The sequence below is a fragment of the Azolla caroliniana genome, unplaced genomic scaffold, assembly GCF_043228905.1.
Source record: "Azolla caroliniana isolate FFs.n. ecotype wild unplaced genomic scaffold, voAzoCaro1.0.p SCAF_20, whole genome shotgun sequence".
Classification (NCBI taxonomy): domain Eukaryota; kingdom Viridiplantae; phylum Streptophyta; class Polypodiopsida; order Salviniales; family Salviniaceae; genus Azolla; species Azolla caroliniana.
The window spans coordinates 10,456,791-10,483,345 of record NW_028230455.1 but is presented as its reverse complement, the minus strand read 5'-3'; the positions used below and the strand labels follow the sequence as shown (position 1 = coordinate 10,483,345).

At 40.7% G+C, this 26,555-nt stretch overlaps 2 protein-coding genes across 2 annotated transcripts; both read right to left on the bottom strand.

Annotated features, from left to right (window-relative positions):
- Positions 1-486: 486 nt before the first annotated feature.
- Positions 487-2,916, bottom strand: LOC147850975 (uncharacterized). The gene is made up of 2 exons (XM_087336055.1): positions 2,341-2,916; positions 487-822 (listed from the first exon to the last, which is right to left on the bottom strand). The coding sequence occupies exons 1-2, from the start codon at positions 2,890-2,892 to the stop codon at positions 655-657; spliced, it is 720 nt and encodes a 239-aa protein (XP_087192181.1). The 5' UTR covers positions 2,893-2,916; the 3' UTR covers positions 487-654.
- Positions 2,917-4,963: 2,047 nt separating this feature from the next.
- LOC147850974 (protein TONNEAU 1a-like) lies at positions 4,964-11,492 on the bottom strand. The gene is made up of 8 exons (XM_087335938.1): positions 11,318-11,492; positions 9,805-9,937; positions 8,790-8,878; positions 8,583-8,699; positions 7,475-7,653; positions 6,912-7,006; positions 5,803-5,844; positions 4,964-5,356 (listed from the first exon to the last, which is right to left on the bottom strand). The coding sequence occupies exons 1-7, from the start codon at positions 11,402-11,404 to the stop codon at positions 5,828-5,830; spliced, it is 717 nt and encodes a 238-aa protein (XP_087192064.1). The 5' UTR covers positions 11,405-11,492; the 3' UTR covers positions 4,964-5,356; positions 5,803-5,827.
- Positions 11,493-26,555: the final 15,063 nt, after the last annotated feature.

Sequence of the window (26,555 nt, the reverse complement as noted above, 5' to 3'; positions counted from 1 at the left end):
GAACCGTTTATTTTTTTAAAAATATGAACCAAACCGAAATGAACCGCGAAACCGTTAAACATTTTTGAAACCGTAAAAACTGCGGTTTCGTGGTTCGGTTTTGGTTTTCAACATAGGTTAAATTTTTAATTTTAACTTTTTTAAAATTTATAATATTTCATTATTTAGAATTTTTTAAAATTTTAAGATGTTCCTAGAATAAGGTGTAAAAATTTTAAAATTAAAAACCGTTTAAACTGCAGTTTTTGACTATTGAAACCAAACCGAACCGTTGAAACCGTTAAACCGCAGTTTCGTGGTTCAGTTCGCCAATTGTTAACCGTATTGACAAAGTATTAATTTCAACGTCAAGGACTTTATTTCTTCAATGTGGTTAAGACTTTTGATATTTAAAAATGCTCTCTATGAAATATAGCCTTTACAATAGTTAAAACTTAACCTATTCTCAAACTGGCTTGTAGAATAAGAGTGTTTTTTTTGCCCGAAGGTCAAACTACATATGTACATAAGCTAAAAAGCAAAGTCTTACAAATATAGCCAGTGCGAGAGACTTCGATTTTATACATATTACAGATGCTATGGCTTCTGGAATGTAGGTGACCATCTCAAAAGTAACACCCTAATGAGACTTGGATTTCATGCATATTACAGATGCTATGGCTTCTGGAATGTAGGTGACCATCTCAAAAGCAACTCCCTAATGTTGGCATCCATGCGGGTCCCGACACCTCCCCATATAAGCATATGAGGAAAATCTTGTAAAGACTCCCCTGTTACATGGTACACACTTCTGAAGCCCATGCGGGTGTAGTATCTTACAAGCTATCATACAAAATAAGAGTCAATTAGCAACATTATACAAACTTGGTTTCAACAAATGATTATCAAGCTTTGTTGGGAAAAAAGACACCAAATGTGAATTTGTATCAACTATCTGATGTGATTATTTACATGCGTCAAATTCAGATGAGCAAATGTAGGGCTTTTTCATATACCAGAGTATACATAACAAAATCTTAACTTCTATGACCTATCCAAGAGTGTTCCTTTAACTTGTTTCAACAATTACAGGGTTTTATTTAGAAGAAGAACACAAATTGCAATCTAGTATAGGCAACATAATGACACAACCAGGTTAATGGCACTCTTTCTTTGGATTAACAAAAACCATCCATAAGTTTGTGATGAACTTCTAAAGTTGCAAATCATTAGGCAAGCTATACATTACATGGAGCCTCAGCTCATAAGGTTGGACAATAAAGGAAAAATGAAGGGAATTGGGGAGGACTATTGCGCACATGAAGTATTTAATCATCGCAATCTGAGATGCAAGATGAGATCATATACCAGACCATGGGCATTCACAAGCCACATATTTGAGACTCATGGCATGATAGATGAATCACGATCTAAGATAGAACAAAGGATCTATCCTTAAGGAGACAAATCCATCAGCCATGTTGATGCAACTGAAAAGGATCAATTGTCCATACACAATGTTATGTATATAGAATATGGTCGATGCTGCATTTGCAGATTTGGGCCTTTGTTATATTGTATGGATCGTGACCATGTGCGTTATTTTACAATTGTTCTGGCTAATGTTATTTTTGTGGATTTATGGCCTATGTTTTGTGTCTGTGGATTGTGGTCAATGTTAAGTTGCAGTGATATGAAGCATAAATAAAACCTCTTCACGCACAGCATGAGAAGGAGCAGAATCATGGCCATGGATAATATAGACATGATCATACTATCTTGGCATATTATAATGCTCATATCTGTGGGATAGAAGGTTTCCCATGATGGTGTACTGATCGCATCTAAAAAAATTGCACGATTGGCAACCTAGGGAACTATTCCTTTGGCTACATACTTTGCAACAATAAATCCCATTTAAGATATGAGTTTCTTATGGAAGCCTGGATGTGACCACATTTCCTTGTTGCCTTGTTACAGACATGTCCATGAGACCATAGCCATTCAATAGTGTATCTTACCTTCCAGACCATGGTCATCCAGAATGTGCCGGGAAGGTACTGTTTAAGGGCTAACGAGAGTCTCCCTAGCCTCATACAACAGAAAGGTATATTTTCGGATATGCCCCTTGGACTTCTCTCTACCCTTCAACTTTTGGCTCCAAAATCTTGATTCTTGTATAGACGCAAAACCAAATATAAGACCTAGAAGTCGCTTAAAAAAAAGATAATCCTATCAAGCTAAGATTTATATATTGACTGAGAGGAAGCAACAAATTGCCTCCTGACAAGAAAAAGGAAGAGGGAAAAATGAAAAAATATATATATATGCGCTTCCTAGGGTTTGAAGTGAAATCCTCACCTTGGAGTGGATGTCATCTCCATCATTAATAGCAAGAAGCTCGGCTTTGGTGCATTTCTGGGAAAATCCATAACAAACTGCCGCAGCTCCAAGGAGCAAAGCAAACCCGAAAAGAGGTCTCCTAACCTTCTCTTCTTCTCCTTTTACTGACGATGACCTCTTCACTCTGATCGAGTCCAAATGAAGAATCCTCCCATCTATCCATATCCTCACAAACCCTCTGGCTGTGCCCAGAACCTCTTTCGTTTGCAAATCAAGCGCATTTATATTGAAAAGGGGACCAAATCGATCCAACTTCAGGGATACTCCTCTTCTAATTGCCATAGCTTCGATCTGGGCAGTGGTGACGAATCCATTGCATCCAACACGGTGCTGCTGATTTCGTCTTGTTTCAGCTTCACTATGGATGTTTGTGATCTGCTGTGTTTTGGGTTTTCTGGAATTAGTAGGGTTGTTGCTGCTGCTGCTCAATCGTCTCCTCCTGCTTCTTGTGTTGGGATGGATTTGAAGAAGAGGCGAAGAGAGATGGGACAGGAGAACAGGGGAAGCCATCACAGAATAGAATGTAAGGTTTTTTATATACATACATATACATAATAACTATAATTCCTATTAATTTCCTAAAAAGACCCACTAACAAAAAAATAAAGCACAAGTCTTTCTTTCTCTACACAACAAAACAAAAAATATGCCCACAATTAATTCTTTGAATTATCACCCCTTTACCCAACTTACTTACTTTATTGTATGTATATACACAACAAGCATTTCCCTCCATTCAATCATTCCTAAAAATTGCCAACATTTTTCAAAAGATAGGACAAGGCTCAACAATCCATCTCCATGTCTTCTTTCTTACTCACTACTATGTAATGCCCCCCACAATTTAATCATTCGTAATAATGCACCCCCCGCCTAGGCAGAGTTACAACCACAAGTTACCTCTTCTTTCACAAAGCCAACCAATTGGATAGTTGCTAGAATGCCATTACACAAGTTCAACTTAGAGTGTTCTTCTTACACATGTGATGCTCATAATCGAATTGTTCCCCAAAAGAATGCCACACACTAAGTTCATTCATACTCTTCTAACATAGCATTGCCAACAACAATTTCATATCTCGTAAAATGCCCCTAGCCAAGTTAAACCCAAATGTCTTTTTACATAAACAATGTCCAAGGGTGTTCATAATTCAAGCATTCCTCAATTGCCCCTTACCAAAGGACACCCAAAGTCTTCTTACAAGATCAATGCCAGTTCAAGCACTCCTAGAAATGACACTAACACAAAGTTCATCCAACAATTGAATCATTCTTTAAATGCCATTTAGGTCATCCAGCCCATGTAAGTCTTGAAATGCCAACAAAATGAATCCCTTTCCATTGATTTAGTTATCTAGGCAAGTCTATCAAAATACCACCCTTATGTAATTATTGAAATGTTGTTGAAAAACACTAAAAGGAAATGCCAAGCTTTGCAGATAGGAAAATTTAATTATATTTTGATAAATGCGAAAAATATCAATAGATTTTAAATTAGCTAGTTGTGACAAGTTTGCAAGGTAAAATAAATATTTTCAAGAGGTGATCAAACTAATTTATGATAGAAGAAGAGTAGCTAGGCATCAAATCAGATGAAATATAAATAATGTAAATATTCCAAATAAATTCCCTATTGTTAAATTGAGATTATCCAAATTATTCTCTCATCATTTCATGCAATATTCCAGAATTTGGTAACGCTATGTACCATTTTATGAATCATAGTAAACTAGAGTGGGTGTATATTGTTTTCTTATAGTCTTAACCTAGAAACTCCCAAAAATGGACATTATTATTTACTAAACACGTACGTATGCTTCAAGCTATTGTAGCATGAGTTTATTAAACCAACTACTTTGAACTATGATCTTTCTTTCATTTTTAAGCAATTCTGATCACCCGCCCTCAAAACAAGCCTAGGTCTTTTGTTGGCATATTGCTTTCATGAGGATTTGTACACTTCTATTAAGAAGTAACACGTGATATTTTGGTTTAACTTGTTCGTATGTGATATTTGTAATTCAACGGCAATACTACCATTCCGTATAAAGCATAGAGACACATGTTAAGCCATTACTTATTTGCATTTGCAACCTACAATTCATTACTAATAATTTGCATTACCAAAAACCAAAAGAATGCAAGTAGATAACTTTTAATCAACACATACTCAATTGTTTATCACAACCATGTTATTTAATGGGAAAGGAGAGCAAGAGACAAGAAATTTTATTATCATCTTTGTAGTTAAAATATAAACTGAATTATTTTCATAATCTCCATGGAGTTGGTAAGCAGCACTCAAAGTCTTTATCCAACATCAACCATATTATTTAATGGAAAAGGAAAGCAAGAGACAAAAGAGAAATTGTATTACCATCTTGCTAGATCAATTATGAATTGAATTATTTTTATAATCCCCATGGAGATAGTAAGCCATGCTCAAATGTTCAAATTTGTTATCTATTTACCTATGTATGTATGTATGTATGTATGTATCTATACACACAGGTTGGCAAGCAGCACTAAAATATTCAATTTTTAAATATATATAAATAATAGAGAGAGAGAGAAGCAACGATGTATGGAATAATGTTTTCTCCAACCATTAGTACCCTACCCGACCTATGTAAGAAATATACTTATGGACTAAATTTTCGGCTGCCACATCAAATCAGTTAGCAGTTAGTAAAACGAATTTCTTTGGCAGGGACATAGCCTTGCATTTCAGAGCAAATATGCTCTTTTTGGTATGTTTGTGGTAGTCCTCAGATATAAAATAGTTGGGCCCATAAAAAAACTTTTGAGTTAAAAGCATGTAACAATTTTTCCATTTCCGCCACATAAAATGATAACAAAAGAAAGACGATATTACAACAAATTTTTGTATATTTTTCTTCTCTTGCTTTATGCAGATGTGCAACTTTCTTTCTCGAAAGACGCATCTTCTTCCTCCATGATCTCCTCAAGACCTCTGCATATTTCAGATACAATATTTTATTTGGCATCAAATATAGATTATTCAACAACAAAACACATACTTTCATTTCACAACACAATTACAGAAGCTTCTTTTTCACCACTCTCAAAATGCCTCAGTAAAATAGATGATAGAATCAGAAGAAAACTAGAAATACTTGTATTACTAATGGGAAACCTCAATGTGAGGTGAAGATAGCATCAAACATTACATACTCAGACAATTGAACAAATCAAATACTCAAGAAATATAATCCATGCATTTCACAAGACAGGAAGCTTTCTTTTCACCCTCTATAGGCAACCAAACAACACTTGCAAATAAAGTTGGTAGTTTAGCATCATAGAAATCAAACAATTTACATGCAAAGGCTGACTATCATTGAGTATCTACATCGGAAATGTTAAAAATTCACAAAATACAATTTTAAAAAGACTTACTCAAGAAAGGAATTGTCAAAAGAAGTTACTGTCGTGCCTTTCCTGCAATGGTGTCAAAGTAGCAGAAGGAAAAACTAGTCAACAGTAATTCAAACATCAAATTAGAGCATTGATGATTCAATATTCATAAGCATCTATTCTGTAAATTTTCTTGCTTATCTTCATAACTATTTCTTGATCACTCTGAAAGATTTTTTAATACCTCCAGAACATGTTTAGATGTTGACTTTTATTCTCACTCTCACTTCCATCTGATATCTTTTCAGAATGCAGCATATCCAAATCCTGACCTTTGTTAAATGATGCATCTTCATGGATTTTGACCATATCACCAAGCAAACTTTGAGTGTTTTCATTAACATCTCCAACAGTCTCAATGGAGTCTGTGTCTGTGAGCAGAGTTCTCTTTACTTTAAAGGCTGATAAAGTGGCCATAAAATTAGTTACAGGCATCTTTCAGCCCCGCCAGCTCAATTCAGAATCTTCAAAAGGTTAACTCCACTGTCTTGCAAATTTGTTCACTAACTTTTCATTTTTCACTCAAAGTAAATACCAAGTGCATTTTTCTTGCATTAATAGCAAATATTAGCAACCGCTTAGTTTGATCAAGCATGAATTGCTGCTCATCAATGCATATTCCAATGTAAAATAGCTTGTTTTCTTTCTGAATCTCAAGAGTAATCATCCATTCTCTTATTTGACTCAATCTACCCAGCAGCATACAAATAACGATATGCATACATGCGTGTATTTTGATGCATATCTTATGCTCATAAAACTGCTGCTCTTATCAATGCATATTGCCATATCAAATATCTTATTTCCTTAAACTTAAGACTAAAAACTTATTCGCTTATTTGACTAAATCTAGATACCAGAAGACAAATAAGGATATGCACATGGGCATATTCTGATGCATAACCCCATTTATATAGTGCTGCTCATCAATGCAGATATCCATAAACCCTAAGTCTTGCTAATTCTCTTATTTGACTAAATTAAATCTAGAGAGCAACATAGAAATAAGATATGCATTAGGCTAAATTCAGATGTATATTCACCTAGCATTATTTCTTAAGGGTATACTTCAAAAGAAATTGAAATCACACCTGATTCTTCTATTGTGTTGCGATCATTTGCAGTCGACACATCATAATTTCTTGTGGGAATTGTCGAATTCCGGGTCTGACCAATTGGACTTGGCCTGAGTCAAACAGCATCTATGATAAGTGAACACTTGCAATCATCCGAAAGACATTGAATCATCTTTAATAATAAATGGAAATTCAGCGAAATCCCCCCTCTTTTTCACAAAATTGCCCTAGAAACGGTACTCCCAAAATATTCTACATTTTTCCAAACTCATGGATTTTCTCTCCCTATGATTTCTGGAAGGAGATAAGAAAGATGATTTTATATTAACATCCTTTAGCAGCCAAATGTGAGCTATTGGTATAAAGCTGATACATCCAGCATCCATTATCACCCATTCAGACAGAGAGTGCATGTGTCTTTCCCTCTCTTATACAATGTAAAATTGTATCATCCATCTCTCTCTACAGTGATAAATATAGAGAGATACGAGAGAAAATAGTTTCTGGGGAATATTGAAAAGACAAGGGATAGTTTGGGAATTTTGGTAAATTATGAATAAATGGAAAAGTGCACTTACCCTCTACGCCCTGACGGGAGAAGGTTTCCTGTCGAAGACGCTGATGATGATCTCCTATTTGTGTTGTTCTTCTCTACAGTTTCACCTTGTGAGTCATCAGATGCAAGAGTGTCTTGTGATGTCCTTCGTATTGCTAGTTTTGCAAAGCTCCCAGTTAAATTGGAGTCTGTATTTTGTTGCTGCTTAGGTGAAAATAAATTGAGTATTAAAAAAAAGCAATTTCTCCCATCTAATCCATATCCTTTGGAAATGCAAAACACCAAAAATGACCTTAACTTCTGGGTATTTAACAGAATACCCCCTAAGTTTTCAAACCAGAATACCCTTATGCTGATGTATAAATACCTAACAAGACTGTATTTTGCTGCTACCTAGGTGAAAAAAAAATGGAGTATTAAAGAATAAGTAACATCCCCTATACAATCCATATCCTTTGGAAATGCAAACCCCAAAAATGACCTTACCTTGCTGGGTATTTAACAGAAACCCCCTAAGTTTTCAAACCAGAGTACCCTTATGCTGAAGTATTAATACCTAACAAGTTAGGTGTATTTAGGTGCTCTTCCAAAACAGAAATCTAATCGGCCTCTGAGTATATGTTTTCTGATGAATGTATGCATGTATGCATGATAGATGAGATCCAGCATAACCAAAATTCAAGGGAATATCCAGATGGTCTCTATCTATAAAATGTAAAGTGGAATCTGTTCTGCATTATTTTGATTTGGCCTAGTCAAACCTCTGACTGGAAATGCTTCAAATATAGACAGTTATATTGGGAAAATGACATAACAAGTCCCAATCCAAGTTTAAAGAATTAAACTCATAATTTGATACAAAATCTTTCAGATTATGCCATCTGGGGAAATAAACACTAGGGAGTTTTCTCACTACCTTAGTGGAATATTCTTCACTGTGAAGGTAAATATAGCTATGGATGAGGATAGGCCATTATATCTCAAAGGATAAGACACATCATTAAGTATGGCCTGCATCAACAGTTGAATTATCAACTTAGGCCAACATCCAAAATGTAGCAAAATTTGCATCATAGAAGTCCCTTTCGATGCATAATCAAACATTTTAATTTAGCTAGAAAAATATATACCTGAAGCTTTAAGTATGATTCCAGAATCTCGACCAAAAGAGGTCCATCATTGCCTTGTACAGAATCTGACTTCTGACCAAGTTTCTCTTTCAGCTCTGATTTCCAAAATCCCCTAGGCTGGGAAAGAAGACTTTTCATCAGGTTATTATATAAATCACAATAATAGATTGCCAGGAAAACTTGCATATCCTTCTGGGATCATATTACCAGATTACATTCAGGCAGATAAACCTTCAAGGTATGCTCCAAATGGCACCATTCCAAATAGTCACAAATAAGTGCTGTCAAAAGTTTGCCTGAGGAAAGGAAACAATTTAGTAGTAAGCAAAGTGCATTCAACAATTTATTCAAATATAAGTGTTCAGAAATTCGTATCTATATCCACATAGAATCTCGTAGGGATACAAATGAAGGCTTTCAGAAAGTATTATTGCGAGACTTAGCAACTCACACAAATATACTATGCTGGGTTCAAACGTTTTTTTATCTATATCCATATGGGGTCTAGTGTGAGGATGAAAGGAAATTTTCTATAACTTCAACAGTGAGCATCCACACCAATATGTAAAAGCATGTTCAGTTCTTGTTTTTTACCAGTCTGTATATGTGATCTAGCAAGCAAGTTTTCAGCAAAACTTCAACCAGGAACATTCACACAATCATACCGATACCATGTTCAGATGTTTTTATCGATATCAATGAGATACCTAGTAGGCAGAAAAAGATCCCAATTGTCTCACTGTCTTTATTTGCTCATTTACACTGATCAATCCTTTGGGGAATAGAATATTCACCTTAAGATGCTCCAATCTTTTACCTCTATATATATGGGATGTCTTGTGGAGACAAGGAAGTTTTTAACGGAACTTTAACAATGAGTGTTCACATAATTATACCAATACGATATTCAGATGTTTTTATCTATATTTCAATGCAGCACCTGGTGTTTTTAACCTATATATTTATGGGATCTCTTGCAAAGACACATGAGTTTCCAACAAAACTTCAACAGTGTGAATTCACACAATTAACAGACCATGTTCAGATGTTATCTACATCAATGTTGTACCTAGTGCACAGAAAATATCTCAATTGATTCACTGTCTTTATTTGCTCACATATACCAATCAATCCTTTGGGGAATAGAATATTCATGTGTCTTTATATTTTACCCAGTCATATTATTGTCCGTTCTAGATCTTAATAAGACATTATAACACACCTGTGGGAGATGCATGGAGCTCTTTTGCACGTTCATTGCATGCTCCCAACAAAGCAAAGGTAGGATTCTCTTCATTCTCTATAGCTCTATCTTCTTCTTCTATTGCAGCAAAGACGTTTGCTCTTAATTCTGCCTGTGACAAATCAAGAGACCATATTAGACAGGACTTAACTATAATGAAATTGGCCAGTGCTGGAATTCCCAATTCCCTAAATTAGCATATCTATTTGATGACATTATACACTTTGGATGTGGAAACAAAATATAATCTGTTATGATTCCTATGTGATACCAGACCCATAGGTACTTATAACTCAAAATTTAGTTTATACATAAATACACATATCTTAGGTTGTGTATACATATACACATATATGTATGTATAATTACTCAAAACCTAGAGTTTATGCAGATATACATACATACACACATATACATATGAATGTGTGTGTGATACTATATATATTCACTTACATATATGTGCATAAACATACACAAACATAAATACATAAATGTTAGATATCAGAATATCCCTAAGTTTTTCAAAGTTTGCTAGAATAACCACATTACAGTCAAAACCCAAATATTTCTGTTGACAGCAACCATACGCCAAATCATGAATACATTATCTACATGTCTCTGTACAAGAAAGTAGAAACTGCATTGTTAAATGCACTTCGGGAGAAAGAATTTAAATGTATGTTTAAATACATATATGTGTCTATAAATACACACACATGCACATGCAAACATGAATTGACCTTACTAGATAATCATGAATACAGACATGAAAAGGAGGTCTCCATGTCTGTGAGCAAGGGGCAGTGAAAAACTGCATTGTTTATCTGAATTTTGTATAGCAACTTTATACTACAAATGAACTCTCATTCCAGATTATATTGAGAAGGAAATGAATTTACCTTACACATAACCATGAATATAGACATTCCCCACGTCTGTGAACAGATGAGGGGATAAACTGCATTTCTTATATGGATTTAAAACACAAAATTTGGACTAAGAAATGAGCTCTTCTTGCAGATAACTTTCCCGAAGAAGATCACCATGTCTTATCATTCAATTCTAAACGAGGGATTGTTTCTAAATTACCAAATCTCGTAAATACAGACACGAAAAAACTCAAGAACAAAAGAGAAACTGTAAATCTTTAATGAATGTATGTATGAAATGCAAGGTGGATAAAGAGAATAAAAAAGGCAGGAAGAGCTGTCAGAGGTAGAAGAAGGTCTCCTACTCTGTTGAAGATCCGCTGAACAAGTGAGAGCGATAGACAGAAAGAAAGACAGAACCATCCCAAAAGGAAACAGAGAAATCATAGCGAAAGGAAAGAAGAAGAAGGAAAAATGAAACTTCCGGAAGGTGTAGATCGAAGAATTATTTCCCGAAAGAAGAAGAAGAAGAAGAACGGAGATTTCTGGAATTAATGGAAAGCGTGCGAGCGCGCGCGCACATACATTCACATAAACAGAGAAGAGAAAACAAGAGAACTTACACGGATTCTAGCAAGAACGCCTCTCTTCTCCAGAACTCGAGTGACGAGCGTCTTCAGGTCCATCATCTCTCTCGCGTACTCGTCCATGGCGATGGCGATGGCGATGGCGATGGCGATGGAAGCTTTCGTCCTCTTTCTGTCTGATCTGTCGTCTGCAGTACTTCCTTTTTCCTTCTGCTTTCTTTCCCTTTCTTTCTTCTGTCTGTGGCGAGGGGCATCACGGGAAATAATGAAAACGTGCAGGAAGGGCATCTCAGGAAATAATGAAAACATGTATGAGGGGTATTTCGGGAAATAATGAAAACGTGCAAGAGGGGCCCATTCCTGGGAGATAATGGAAATTTTCTAGGGAAACGGAGATGAAGCTTTGATTAGATTTAGGTGTTCATTTTAGTGTCCATAGAGAGGCCCAGTTCTGACCCCCGACCCGAGTACACGAGTTTTCTCGATGCCTCTCTCCTTCTTAACAAGAGATGTTCGTTCATACTTCTGAAGCACAATATCTCAATGTGTTGAGTGTTGCTTTTTGCTTCCATAGAGAGGCCAATCTTGATCCCGAGTACACAACGTTTCTCGATGTGCGAGTGTTTCTTTTTAGTGTCCATAGAGAGGCCAATCTTGACCCCGAGTACACGAGTTTTCTCGATGCGTGTCTCCTTCCTAAGAAGAGATGTTAATACTTTGGAAGCACAAAGTCTTGATGTGTGAATAAGGCAGTTCTGACCCCCGAGTACACGAGTTTTCTTGATGCATCTCTCCTTCCTAACAAGAGATGTTCGTTCATACTTCTGAAGCACAATGTCTCGATGTATGAGTGTTGCTTTTTGCATCCATAGAGAGGTCAATCTTGACCTCGAGTACACGAGTTTTCGCGATGTGCGAGTGTTGCTTTTAGTGTCCATAGAGAGGCCAATCTTGACCCCGAGTACACGAGTTTTCGCGATGCATGTCTCCATCCTAAGAAGAGATGTTAATACTTTGGAAGCACCAAGTCTTGATGTGTGAATAAGGCAAGGCCTACACATATAATGAACTCAAACCTTCTAAGTGTTCTCTTTAGTGTAATACTCGAGTCATCACACACAAATCCTAACTGTTGAGATATCAAGCTCAACTAGATTTAGTTAGTTAGTTAACACACATAACTTAGTAGTTACCTAGATAAAATCTAGTAGTGTGTTGACCTTAAAACCTTAAATAGGATTTTGTACTTGAGTGGGATACATTGTAGATCCTCCACTCCCATGTTCATTTTGTCGAATACATGTGTATAATGGACGTATTCACATTATCCCGTTTTGGCCATTTATGTAATTAGCATAAAGGGTAGTTGCCCTAAGTCAGTCACTATATATAGTGACCTTGTAACCTCTTTGTAAGGTTGGATTGTTGTATTTTTGCTTTATGGAATAAAGACTCTTTTGTGTCTCTCTCTCTCTCTCTCTGTGCAACGACCTACATTCTGTCATACGCAGGAGAAGAATAGAACTGAATGCTTCAAGATCTTCCGCAAAGACGACCTCGCTTCCAACATCTGGTATCAGAGCCTGCACAGTAGTCGGCCCTTCAATCCGCTGTCGGCCGTCGTCTCAGCATTCGGTTTCCTGCGTCATTCGAAGAAGAGAGAAGAAGAAGAAAAACAGGTTTGCATCTCATCGCGTTAGATCATTTTTGATGTAATTAGCATAAAGGGTAGTTGCCCTAAGTCAGTCACTATATATAGTGACCTTGTAACCTCTTTGTAAGGTTGGATTGTTGTATTTTTGCTTTATGGAATAAAGACTCTTTTGTGTCTCTCTCTCTCTCTCTCTGTGCAACGACCTACATTCTGTCATACGCAGGAGAAGAACAGAACTGAATGCTTCAAGATCTTCCGCAAAGACGACCTCGCTTCCAACATCTGGTATCAGAGCCTGCACAGTAGTCGGTCCTTCAATCCGCTGTCGGCCGTCGTCTCAGCATTCGGTTTCCTGCGTCATTCGAAGAAGAGAGAAGAAGAAGAAAAACAGGTTTGCATCTCATCGCGTTAGATCATTTTTGATGTAATTAGCATAAAGGGTAGTTGCCCTAAGTCAGTCACTATATATAGTGACCTTGTAACCTCTTTGTAAGGTTGGATTGTTGTATTTTTGCTTTATGGAATAAAGACTCTTTTGTGTCTCTCTCTCTCTCTCTCTGTGCAACGACCTACATTCTGTCATACGCAGGAGAAGAACAGAACTGAATGCTTCAAGATCTTCCGCAAAGACGACCTCGCTTCCAACATCTGGTATCAGAGCCTGCACAGTAGTCGGTCCTTCAATCCGCTGTCGGCCGTCGTCTCAGCATTCGGTTTCCTGCGTCATTCGAAGAAGAGAGAAGAAGAAGAAAAACAGGTTTGCATCTCATCGCGTTAGATCATTTTTGCTTGGAGTAAGCCAGCAGGTTGTACTTCCCTCCTTGTGATCGTAACCGCTCGAGGTGAAATCCCCTTGTGCAACATTGACACGATCGTGCTCCACTCGGTTAAACGGCATCCGAAGAGGTAATCAAACGCCGCTCGTTGTAACCACTCGGTGCAGATCGGTCTTAAGACAACAGCCCCAAATTCGTGCTTCATCTGGCTGATCGACATTCGGGAGGATCAGTTGGATCCGTCTCTCTCGTCGCTGCAGTCACCCGAAGCAGAATCGGTCCAGATAATCGGTTTAAATAATCGGTATTCGGCATATATATCCGAAGCGAACCGGGCTCACTCCGACTCGGCAACATTCGGGAAGACCAGTCGGTTCTGTCCCTCCAACTACCGGAGTCAATTCGAGCAAGTTCCGAAGCCGAACCGACTCGGGTTCAAATCCGACTAGAACGATATCGGGTGAGCCAACCGGCTGCACTCCAACAAGGTTCGTAGTCAACTCCGAACCGAGCTTCGTCAACCAAAACCGAATTTGATGGCATCAACATCCGGCTCGTCAGAAATGAGTCTACGAAAGTTCGATGGATCGAACTTCAACTTCTGGAAGGAGCAAATGCAGGACTATCTCATAGTCAAGGGACAAATCGATCCCATCGAAAATGAAGAACCTCCAGAAGGATACAAACCAATTGAGTGGCAGAAGCTGGACAGAATCGTCCGCGCCACGATTCGGATGCACCTATCGGAATCGGTATATTTTACGGTGCAATCGTGTACGACAGCATTCGAACTGTGGAAAACACTGTCGGACACTTACGAAAAGAAGGTCGCCGCAACGAAGATGTTTCTGATCCGGCGCCTCTACAACTTGCGGATGAAAGAATCCGATTCGGTTCAAGCACACCTCAATGAGTACGAAAGCATCAGCTCCCAAATCTCATCTCAGGGGACGGCAATCGAGGATGAACTCAGAGCAATGATACTCATGAGCAGCCTTCCCTCATCATGGGAAACTTTCGTCACAACCGTGTGCAACGCGTCAACCACGGCTGTTAAATACTCCGAAGTCACGAGCGCAATCCTGACCGAAGCAGCTCGGAGAAAGTCTTTCGCCAAAGACTCAACAGACGACGCTTATGTAGTACAAGGTTCGACAGACCGATCGAACATACGAGGAAGAGATTCCTCACGGCCGCCGAACAATCAGCGAAGACGGAGCCAGTCACGGGATAACCGAATCTGCAACTATTGCAAGAAACCCGGACACATCAAAGCCGACTGCCGCGCACTCAAGAACAAGAACAACAAGAAGAGTGGCCGGCATGAGGAGATCAATTACGTCAGCTTCTCAGCTGATGTACTACCGGACGACCCGAATATACTATCAATCGAAAATCCAGCCGGATCAGAAGTTCTGCTCACGACTGAAGAATCGAGCACATGGCTCTTGGATTCGGGTGCGTCATTTCACGTGACTCCTCATCGATCCCAATTTCGGCAATATACGATCCGTCACTCCGACTCAGTTCGGGTCGGCAACTCGCAACACTGTGACATCATCGGAATCGGCACAGTAGAGCTCAACCTTGCCGGTGGCTCTACACTTGTACTCCACAATGTCCGACATGTACCCGAGCTCTCACGGCCATTGATCTCAGTCGGACAACTAGATGAAGACGGCATTCGTGCCGGTTTTTCTTCGGGAGGGTGGACACTCCACAGGGGGAACCTCCTGCTTGCTAGAGGACCTAAGATACACTCCCTGTATCCGTTACATGTTACGCTCAGAGAGGGTAACCTGTTCTTGGTGGATATTCCTGTGTCATCATTATGGCACCGAAGACTGGGACACCTCAGCAAGGCCGGCATCACGCACCTATCTAGAGCCGGATACATCCCCAAACTCTCCTTCTCGGACCATCAATTCTGCGAGCATTGCCAGTATGGCAAACAAGTAGCCGCATCACACCCGACATCAGCACCAAGAGAAACGAGACCTCTCGATTTAGTCCATTCGGACGTCTGTGGCCCAATGCCGCATCAGTCTCTAGGCGGTGCATCTTACTTCGTCACTTTTATTGACGATTCGACTCGAAAGGTGTGGGCTTATCCAATTCGCACCAAAGATCGGGTCTTCTCGATCTTCTCAGATTGGCTCGCTATGGTAGAAAATCAAACCGGCCGAAAACTGAAATGCTTTCGGACCGACAATGGGGGAGAGTTCAAATCCGAAGAATTCGTCAAATTCTGCCGACAACGCGGCATCCGACGTGAATTTACGGCACCACACAGCCCGGAGCAAAACGGGATTGCCGAACGCATGAATCGGACAATCCAAGAACGGATAGTTTCCATGCTCCAACACTCCGGACTGTCAGACGGCTTCTGGGCAGAGGCTCTACTCACGGCAGTACACATAATCAATATGTCGCCAAGTAGACCTCTAGGACTTCAAATTCCTCAGGAACTATGGATCGGCAGTAAGCCGAATTACGACAAGCTGAGGATCTTCGGATGCGAGGCGTACGCCCTTATTCCGAAAGATGATCGCCGAAAACTTGCACCTCGGTCCAGGAAATGCATTTTCCTTGGATATGGATCCGACGGCGAAATGGGATACCGACTCTGGGACCCCGAACGCAGACAAATCGTTCGAAGTTCGGACGTTGTGTTCAATGAGTCGGCTATGAATCCATCAGTCGAAAAACCGATCGAAGTCCGAAGGGTAACATTTTCCGATGTGCCGACCCTTCAAGAAGGCCCCGCTCTCAACACACGGTCAGCTTCACGGGTAGCTGAACCTTACACTACCGACTCGGACAACCCCGACTCGGCACAGCAGAACAATCCGCTTTCGGACCGTCCGACCTCGATACCCGATGCGACCAGTCCAATCTTACCTCGACGATCCGAGAGACTGTCGCAACCTCCGGAGAGGTATTCTCCTGGAATTTTCTTCACCGACGCCGGCGAACCGACGTCTTACGAAGAAGCATCGACATCTGTCGATTCGGCCACCTGGCATCTGGCGATGGAGTCGGAAATGCACTCCATTCGGGCAAACAAGACTTGGGATCTGGTCGAATTACCTAGGAACCGACGTGCTCTTCCTTGCAAGTGGGTCTATCGACTAAAAGAGACGTCTGATTCGACCACCCCAAAGTACAAGGCCAGACTAGTTGCGAAGGGCTTCCGACAAGAATACGGCGTCGACTTCGACGAGATTTTTTCACCAGTGGTGAAAATGACAACCCTTCGTTTCCTACTCGGCGTAGTGGCAGCCGACAACTTGGAGCTGATTCAGCTAGACGTCAAAACAGCCTTCCTCCATGGTGATCTCGAGGAGGAAATTTATATGGAGCAGCCAAAAGGCTTCGTGGCCACCGGCCAAGAACATCTAGTCTGCCGACTCAGGAAGAGTCTATACGGCCTCAAACAGGCACCACGACAATGGTACAAGAAGTTCGATGACTTCATCCAATCGATCGGCTTCTCAAAAAGCGATGAGGACCATTGTCTCTTCACCAACACAGCTCAAGATGGATCACCCATCTTCCTCATCATCTACGTGGACGACATGCTAATCTCTGGACGCCACGCGGGCGAACTCGCCGATCTCATTCGGCAACTGCGGTTGAAGTTTGCCATGAAGGACCTCGGTCCGGCACGACACATCCTTGGCATGAAGATTAGTCGGCATCGCGATAAACGACATCTTTTTTTGTCTCAGACCGACTATATCGGACGTGTCTTGGAACGCTTCAACATGCAATCAGCCAAATCTGCTTCAACCCCGCTCCCCATGAATCTTCGGCTCTCTCAGCGAGACTGCCCGACATCCGGTCCGGAGGGGGAAGATATGAAGTCGGTACCGTATGCACCGGCAGTCGGCTCCCTTATGTACCTGATGGTCGCGACACGGCCTGATATTTCTCACGCCGTAGGAGTCGTCAGCAGATTTATGCACAATCCTGGCCGATCGCATTGGAACGCAGTCAAGCATGTGTTCAGATATCTGGCTGGCACAAAAGATCACGGCATTCTTTTCGGTCCGAACCGAACCTCAGGCGTAGTCGGTTACACCGACTCGGACTTCGCCGGCTGTATAGACAGTCGGAAATCAACAACCGGATACTGCTTCAAATTCGGCAATGGAGCAATCTCGTGGAAGTCGAAACTTCAAGAGTGCACAGCAACCTCAACGACCGAAGCAGAATATGTAGCTGCGTCCGACGCAGCAAAAGAAGCTTTGTGGCTCGGTCGGCTGGCGCACACGTTTCGACAAGTCGACCATGACTCGGCTCCAGTTGTCTACAGCGACAGTCAAGGTGCTGTTGCCTTGTCGAAAAATCCGGTTCACCACAACGCCTCCAAACATATCGACGTTCGATATCACTTCGTTCGGGACTGCGTCATCTCAGGGAAAATCGGTCTAGAGAAAATATCCACAACCGACAATGTCGCAGATGGAATGACCAAATGTCTTTCGGCAGACCGTTTTCGGTCTCTTCGGCATCAGATGGGCGTAACGACAAACCAGTCCGGTTAGAGCCGGACACAGAGCAGGATGGTTCCCGACAACCGACATCAGTTCCTTAATGATCGGCTTCAACTGTTCCGACCCAACCAGTTCGGTCTTCTGCCTTCGGACCCTGCCGACTCGAACAAAGCTGATATGTCCGAGAACCTAAGTCTATACCTGTAATCTTAGACAACCCATGTATACGCCCATTACGGGGGAGTGTCGAATACATGTGTATAATGGACGTATTCACATTATCCCGTTTTGGCCATTTATGTAATTAGCATAAAGGGTAGTTGCCCTAAGTCAGTCACTATATATAGTGACCTTGTAACCTCTTTGTAAGGTTGGATTGTTGTATTTTTGCTTTATGGAATAAAGACTCTTTTGTGTCTCTCTCTCTCTCTCTCTGTGCAACGACCTACATTCTGTCATACGCAGGAGAAGAACAGAACTGAATGCTTCAAGATCTTCCGCAAAGACGACCTCGCTTCCAACACATTTAATATAGGACTTACACGTTTGTACCTATATTCTACTCACACATGTGCACCTTTGCACATGAGATGTATATAGACCTCATTGTGGGTAATTTTGTATTTGATGATGCTTTTTAATATACACTCTCGTCATCCCCCATTTATATTATTGTTCATAAGTGTAACTTCCTCTCTCTCTTCCTCTCACACACATACGCACACATATCACATAATCTTCCGTTGCTTAACTTAATCACATAATTAGGTACTAATTAACCCTTGCTTAATTATCTAATTATTAACATGGTATTAGAGCGTGTGGTTTAGCACATCCACTAAGCCCACCCGACTCTTCGTGATTGTGTGTTCGAAATGCCGACGACAAATTCCAGTTATCTGCTACTATAGTGCCCCTACGTAGCACGTGTATGTGATCGAAGGAAGAAAAACCAAAGAAGAAAAAGAAGAGAAGACATTAATCAACATGAACACACAAATGGGTAGCTCGCTCCCTAGTGAAAAGCTAGATCGGAGCAATTATTCATCTTGGAAGTACAAGATGAACCAATACCTTGTTGGCCAGGGTATTACATTAACGGTGCACTCGAAAACAAACCTGGCATCACAAACGCCAACTACCCAACATGGGAGCAAGGAAGGAGTCAGGTAATGTATTGCTTGGAAACGTGTGTCCACACCTATCATTCCTTCTATCCAATCATTAGTCCCCTTTTTAACATTAGTGAACATACCCTTCACTAATGTAAATATTGGTGACCTACCAAGTTTCCCATTTTGAGTTAGGAGGGTATATAGTTAGATCTAGGGTTTGGTAGTTTTCTCTTCTTCTTACTTTCTTTAGGGTTTCATTTAGTTCTTCGTCGTCATTGTCATGTGGGTTGGGTTTCTCTTCTGAGTGAAGTCTTGTTAGTTTCCGCTATTAGGGTTTGTTGCTTCATCTCTACTAGGGTTTGCTTAGTTCGTGTGCTTTGAGGCTCCGGTTCGCAGTTTCGTCTTCTGTGCAAGACCCCACTCGTGTAGGCGTGCTCGTGTGCTCCCTTGATTGGCGGCTTGGCGGCTTACGACTACTATGTTTTCGGCGGGAAGACTGTGTCCGGTGCAAGGCCTCCACTCGCGTAGGCGAGCCCGTGTGCTCCCCCCGACTGGAGCTTGCCCGTGGATGACTCCCTTCCCTCTTTGGAATAGGACGGGCTCGTAACTAGCGTTCTAATTGTTCTTGTAATATATATACATACATATAAGCAAGCTTTGGTGTATCTCTGTCGATGTCAGTGTCTTTAGTGTCTTTTTTTTCCACGGGTGAATGTGTTGTGATGTGTGTGTGTTGAGTCGTTTTGTGTCGCAGCGTGTCTCCTCTTTCGGTCCGGTGTCGGGGTAGTTGTGGTTCGTGCGGTGAAGTCGCAGGGACTAAGGTTAAAAGGAGTTGGCTATATATTTTATAAGGCTTGTGCAACAATGTTGGAAAGATTAAGGATAGGAAGAACAAGCATTAGAAGTAATGTGCGAGAGACATATGAGCATAGATAAGAGACAATGTATGATTTAAGAAGTGGAAATGTATTATGAACAAGTTTTATATTAACAACACAATATTTTACCAATGTTACAATGTCGATCACAAGATGCGACTTATCTTTCGCTAAACTCTAGATTTGAACCCTTGACTCCAACTTCGAAACACAAGCCTCTTCCTAAATGAGCTAACTTGTTTGTTTGATCATCTTATTTCTCTAACTTTCTCTTCCCTCCCCTCTTGTTTTCCTTGCCCCTCTTTATATAAGTATTGTCATGCATATGGTATATGAGGGTGCATGGCATGCATGTAATGCATGTGATGCATGATTGCCATTTAGCGCACATGCCTTACATGTGATGCATGATAGTCATCATGCTTATCTAAGCTCTAATGTATGAAGATAGACATGTCATAAGTATGTTGATGAAAATATAATTATATAAAATAACTTATCTTAATGATATATAGTTCATACTTGGTGTGTGAGGTTATGGGTTCAAGTCTCTAGAATTTTACTCAATACAATATAATTTTAAGTTTATTTTTATATCATGAACTATATTATTTCTAATATTTTAAATAAATAACTTAACTTAGTGGTATGTACTTTGTATTTGGTATGTAAGATTGTGGGTTCAAGTTTCTCAAATATTATCAAATACAATATTTAAGTTCATTTTTATATCGTGAAGCGCATCCTTCATGACACCCACCCCCTCTGAACTTGCACACTGGTTGTGCAAAGTTCATCCAAAATCTTGGAAAAACTCCATTTCCGAACAAGATGTCCCTTCAAGCATTCTTTGTTTCTTTGATGGTTAGGCCTCACAGTTAAGAACTGGCCTCTCTTCCTTCCATCCTTACTTTTGATCCTCACGAAAGCCGAACCATCATCAATCACATTTGTTTCCATCTTTATTACGTTGATGTATGGTTCACTATCCTTTGTTTCTATCCTTACTACGTTGATGTATGGTTGACCAAGGATGACGGGGTAGGTTGATCCATCTTGCACAAAGAAATTTTGATCCACCGACACATCTCCCATTGTTACTTTCACACTAGGACATGCTCCGAATAGATCCTCCATCATCTCTGTTGCAACTCTTATCTTCGACCCATGATTCTTATCGATTGTCCACCTTCCTTGAGCATAACATTCTGACGACATCATGTTAATTTCTGATCCATGATCTATCAAAGCAATACAAGGAATCTGTTGCTCCGCAATTTTTGTAGGCGCTTCCGTTGTTGCTTGAGCCCAATGGTTCCTTGTATAATGACTCCTACCCCCTTCATGAATCCCAACATCATTTATCTTCTTTACACCTGTGACATTGATGGTGTCATGATCCAAATCTTGGAGACTTGTTGATGCACACTCTCTCGTAACTTCTTCCGTGACATGTGTTTTATCTGAGGCAAGCTTGAAAGCCGGGTCCGTCTTCCCTTTTACTTTATCACCTTCATTTGACTCTGGAGCATCCTTTTCCATATCTCTTCTCTCTTGTTCTTGTGTCTTATGCCTTTTTGCCTGATCAGCCTCCAAAACCCTCTTTTGCTTCTCTTCCACTAATACATCTTGTGCATTCATTTGGGCAAATGCTGATAGTGTGTCTACCAGATCATTCCATCCAATGAAGTGTTGTATTTCATCTCCCACTCTTTTTAATTCATCCACTCGAACCTTCCCTTTTCTTGCATACTCCATCACATCTTGCCAAAAGCCAGATCCACCATATGTATGAGTCTTCTACTCACAACTCTAAGGTTGTCACGGATTGTATCGCTTAAGTCGTTTCTCTCTCGGCATCTTCCATTAGCTATTTCATTCCACCTCGCCCGAAGTTGAGTTGAAGTGGTTGTCGAGTCTCTGTCGAGTGCATCTTGCCATCTTGATAGTAGATTTTATTATAATTAAGAGCATCCCTATGTTCTTGACAGTCTTTCTGCTTGTGGTCGACATTGTCGTGTTGGGAAACAGGTCCCTCCGGATGGGAAGGGAGAAGAACAGTGCCGACGAACAAACTCGGCCGAGGCCGAAACGGTATGAACCGGATGGGGAGTACCCGACTGCGGAGAGTCGGATGGTGTAGGCCCGGTATGAACCGGATGGGGAGTACCCGACTGCGGAGAGTCGGATGGTGTAGGCCCGGTATGAACCGGATGAGGAGTACCCGACTGCGGAGAGCCGGATGGTGTAGGCCCGGTATGAACCGGATGAGGAGTACCCGACTACGGAGAGCCGGATGGAGCCCATCGAGGCTACATTTGTAAATAGCCGAAAAGTCATATTAGTATAAATATGACTTAGGGCAAACTTTTAGGAGTTGTCGTTTTTGTTGTTGTTATTCTTCCTTGTTGGTGCAAGAAGAAGCGAGAGCACATAACTGTACAGAGAGAGAGAGAGAGACGAGGTCGTTGCCTTTGTTGTAACCGCCGCCTGTGGCGAAGATCTGAGTGCACGAGGTCGTTGCCTCAGTGAACTCACTGTTGTATATTCCTACATAGTGATAGTTTGCAGCCTGTGGGCTGCCGTGGTTTTTCCCTTATTTTGGGGTTTTCCACGTAAACCTCCTGTGTACCATTTCTCCCCTTTGTGTCGCGTTTCATTACCTGTTTTTCTGTGTATGAAAAGAATCTCGGTTGTGGCCGAGCGTCGGACAGAAGGAACGTCGAATTTCCAACATGTCGCACTACATACACCTTTGGATAATGCCACCTCCTTGACTTGATGAAGTTGAGCTTTATCCCGATTCCAGCTTCGTCACTTTGATCGACAAGTCTTTCTTGCCTTTCACTTATTCGTGCAAGAGTGACTCTTCCACTTTCTTTTCTCCCGAGTGGTTCCTTGTTTCGTCTCCCTTTCTCTCAGGTAGCTCCATAAACCATAACTTCCTTTTACAGAAATGAGCACACGCCCTTTTCACCTCCTCCCAGTCTTTGGTAAGTCCACTCAGACTATTCTAATATTCTAGAAGCATTCCCAAGTCCTTCCTGTCTTTAATATTAGTAGCTTGTAGAAACAATATTACTTTATCTGGCATTATTATATTTCTATCCCTAACATTTAATTGCTCAAATCTTTCTGAAAACTCTTTTAACACGTCCAAAACACATAAATGTTTATCAGACTCTACCCAATCCATGAAAGCTCGCCTTGTCATCCTTGACATATCGTTGAGGTTGTATTCATTCCCAAGTCCTTCCCGTCTTTAATATTAGTAGCTTGTAGAAACAATATTACTTTATCTGGCATTATTATATTTCTATCCCTAACATTTAATTGCTCAAATCTTTCTGAAAACTCTTTTAACACGTCCAAAACACATAAATGTTTATCAGACTCTACCCAATCCATGAAAGCTCGCCTTGTCATCCTTGACATATCATTGAGGTTGTATTCATTCAGTAATGCTCTTTCAAACGTTGTCCATGTTTGATTCTCCCTCTGAAGCTCGTGGATCCTTTCTTGTAGCCCAATCACAACAACTCGATGAAAGCTATTAATTTTTGCAGCTTCGTTGATGCCTTGTTCAAGCATTTCTTCATTATAAATCTTCAGAAATCTTGTTAAATTTATACCTTCGAAGATTCCTACTCGTGCAAGAATATTATTGACGACTTTGTCAATGCTTGCCATCATCCCTTGCTCTCGTATCACTTGTTCCATCATCATACACATAAGCCTCATTTGCTCCTCCATTTCTCCTTGTCACCGCCTTCACGTCAGGTTCACCAAATATGTCGGGGTAGTTGTGGTTCGTGCGGTGAAGTCGCAGGGACTAAGGTTAAAAGGAGTTGGCTATATATTTTATAAGGCTTGTGCAACAATGTTAGAAAGATTACGGACAGAAAGAACAAGCGTTAGAAGTAATGTGCGAGAGACATATGAGCATAGATAAGAGATAAGAGACAATGTATGATTTAAGAAGTGGAAATGTATTATATGAACAAGCTTTATATTAACAACACAATATTTTACCAAAGTTACAATGTCGATCACAAGATGCGATTTATCTTTCGCTAAACTCTAGATTTGAACCCTTGACTCCAACTTCGAAACACGAGCCTCTTCCTAAATGAGCTAACTTGTTTGTGTGATCATCTTATTTCTCTAACTTTCTCTTCCCTCCCCTCTTGTTTTCCTTGCCCCTCTTTATATAAGTATTGTCATGCATATGGTATATGAGGGTGCATGGCATGCATGTAATGCATGTGATGCATGATTGCCAATTGGCGCACATGCATTACATGTGATGCATGATAGCCATCATGCTTATCTAAGCTCTAATGTATGAAGATAAACATGTCATAAGTATGTTGATGAAAATATAATTATATAAAATAACTTATCCTAATGATATATAGTTCATACTTGGTGTGTGAGGTTATGGGTTCAAGTCTCTAGAATTTTGCTCAATACAATATAATTTTAAGTTTATTTTTATATCATGAACTATATTATTTCTAATATTTTAAATAAATAACCTAACCTAGTGGTATGTACTTTGTATTTGGTATGTAAGATTGTGGGTTCAAGTTTCTCAAATATTATCAAATACAATATTTAAATTCATTTTTATATTGTGAAGCACATCCTTCATGACACCGGAGGCTCGTCGACTTGTATATAAGAGGGTGCGAAGAGCTGGTGTGCGTGCGTGTGCTCTCCCTCTCTTCAATCTGGTTGCTTCAGGAATGCATCCGAACCCATCCGGTCGCATAACGGATCTGTCCGATTCGGTTGCTTCTCGCACCCGGAATCGTCCCGGTTGGTGCCAGAGCTGGTGTAACCGGCCCTAGAGAAATCGTCCTTTCGGCAACCATCTCTCCCAGTCTGTGACCCTGGTGGTCTCCCCCCCCCCCCCCGATCCGACAAATGCGCGCAGATTTCGGCAACATCGGGTCTGAACCCCCTTGTGTTCTGTACGCCTTGTTGGTGATGGAGAACTCCCCGAAGTATTCGTCCAATATTCTGGCCTCCTGATTTTCTATTGATTGTAGCCCGCCGCTCTGTAATTCGATCATCACTTGGACCGCGGCTTTGGATATCTCATCTACATCGATCTTTTTCGCGTTGAACTCTAGTTTCGGATATGGTGAAGCTTCAACAACGCGAATGAATCCATCCACATCGTGCTGCTGCAACCATGCTTTGCCTTCTACAGAAAGCTCCATCAGTTCTGGCTTGAGTTCATCGATGGTAATGCTGCAATATGTGTCTAATTGTTTGTGCACGTGACTGTTTTCTCTCTAGTTGTGTGCTCTTGACAAATTTCTATCTCTGAATGAGATGCCTTCGTTCATTCTAAGACTTTCTATTCCTATCTCTGTGCCTTCTTGTCCATGCGTCACCACTCCCTTTTCACGATTGGCACGCTCTCAATCGTCATGGCTATTTATGGAGTTATGATGTCATTTCATAGCTAATTATGGGATCATAACGTTTCGTGGGTAAATCTTTTTTTTTCTCTCGCTCTCTAATATTTACATACTTATATATTTGTTTGTCGACCATACGCCTTGCTCTATCTGTCGACTCCGGATGTCATTGTCTTTGTTGGTCCTCCGACCTAGTGACCTCCAATACCTGACCGGTGTCGCCATTGTTCCGGATTGCTGAATTGTTAGGTCGTTCGCTAGTGCCCACAGAGCCCCGATTCACAGCTCCCTTATTCTCACTCTCGTTCTTCCGGTCTTTAAATGGATTCGCTAGGCATCGGTTCCTTATAAGGCTTAAGCCAGAACCCATTTACCCATTTCTCAAACACTTCCCCGGCTAAGGTTCCCAATTGATACGACCCATTGAACTCCTTGATTATCTAGTACGGTCCCATCCATCGAAACATTAGTTTGCTCGGCATCAGTCCCATCGAGGTTTGGAATACTAACATTGGTGTCCCGATTCCAAATTGTTTTTCATGTCCTTTCCAGTGTCAATCCACGAACATTTTCCTTCAACGTTGTTCCAACTCCAGGTGCATTAAGCTCTGTACTCGATGTTCTCCTAGTTCTAACAATTTCTCCAATTGAACTTGTTCGGACTCCCTATAATCGTTCTTGTACCTATACTCGTAAACCTGGGATTTGGAACTCTATCAACATCACCACCTCCAATCTGAAAGCCATACGGAATAGTGTCGACCGGATGCTTGTCTTATAATTGGTCTTGTACGCCCACAACACACTTTGCAATTTCGTGTCCAAGTCCATCCGGTTTTCGTTGACAATCTTCTCTAAAATGTTTTGCAATGTCTTATTCGTGGATTCGGCTAATCCATTTGCCTGTGGATAGTATGGAA

Bases quoted from the DNA above. Each gene is read 5' to 3' on its own strand.
- LOC147850975 (XM_087336055.1), bottom strand. From the start codon at position 2,892: ATGGCTTCCCCTGTTCTCCTGTCCCATCTCTCTTCGCCTCTTCTTCAA. The intron at 823-2,340 runs GTGAGGATTTCA...TTTGTATGATAG, and splicing joins GAGATGACATCCACTCCAAG to CTTGTAAGATACTACACCCG.
- LOC147850974 (XM_087335938.1), bottom strand. From the start codon at position 11,404: ATGGACGAGTACGCGAGAGAGATGATGGACCTGAAGACGCTCGTCACT. The intron at 8,700-8,789 runs GTAATATGATCC...CTTCTTTCCCAG, and splicing joins ATCTGCCTGAATGTAATCTG to CCTAGGGGATTTTGGAAATC. The intron at 7,654-8,582 runs GTATATATTTTT...TCACCTAAGCAG, and splicing joins AATCATACTTAAAGCTTCAG to CAACAAAATACAGACTCCAA.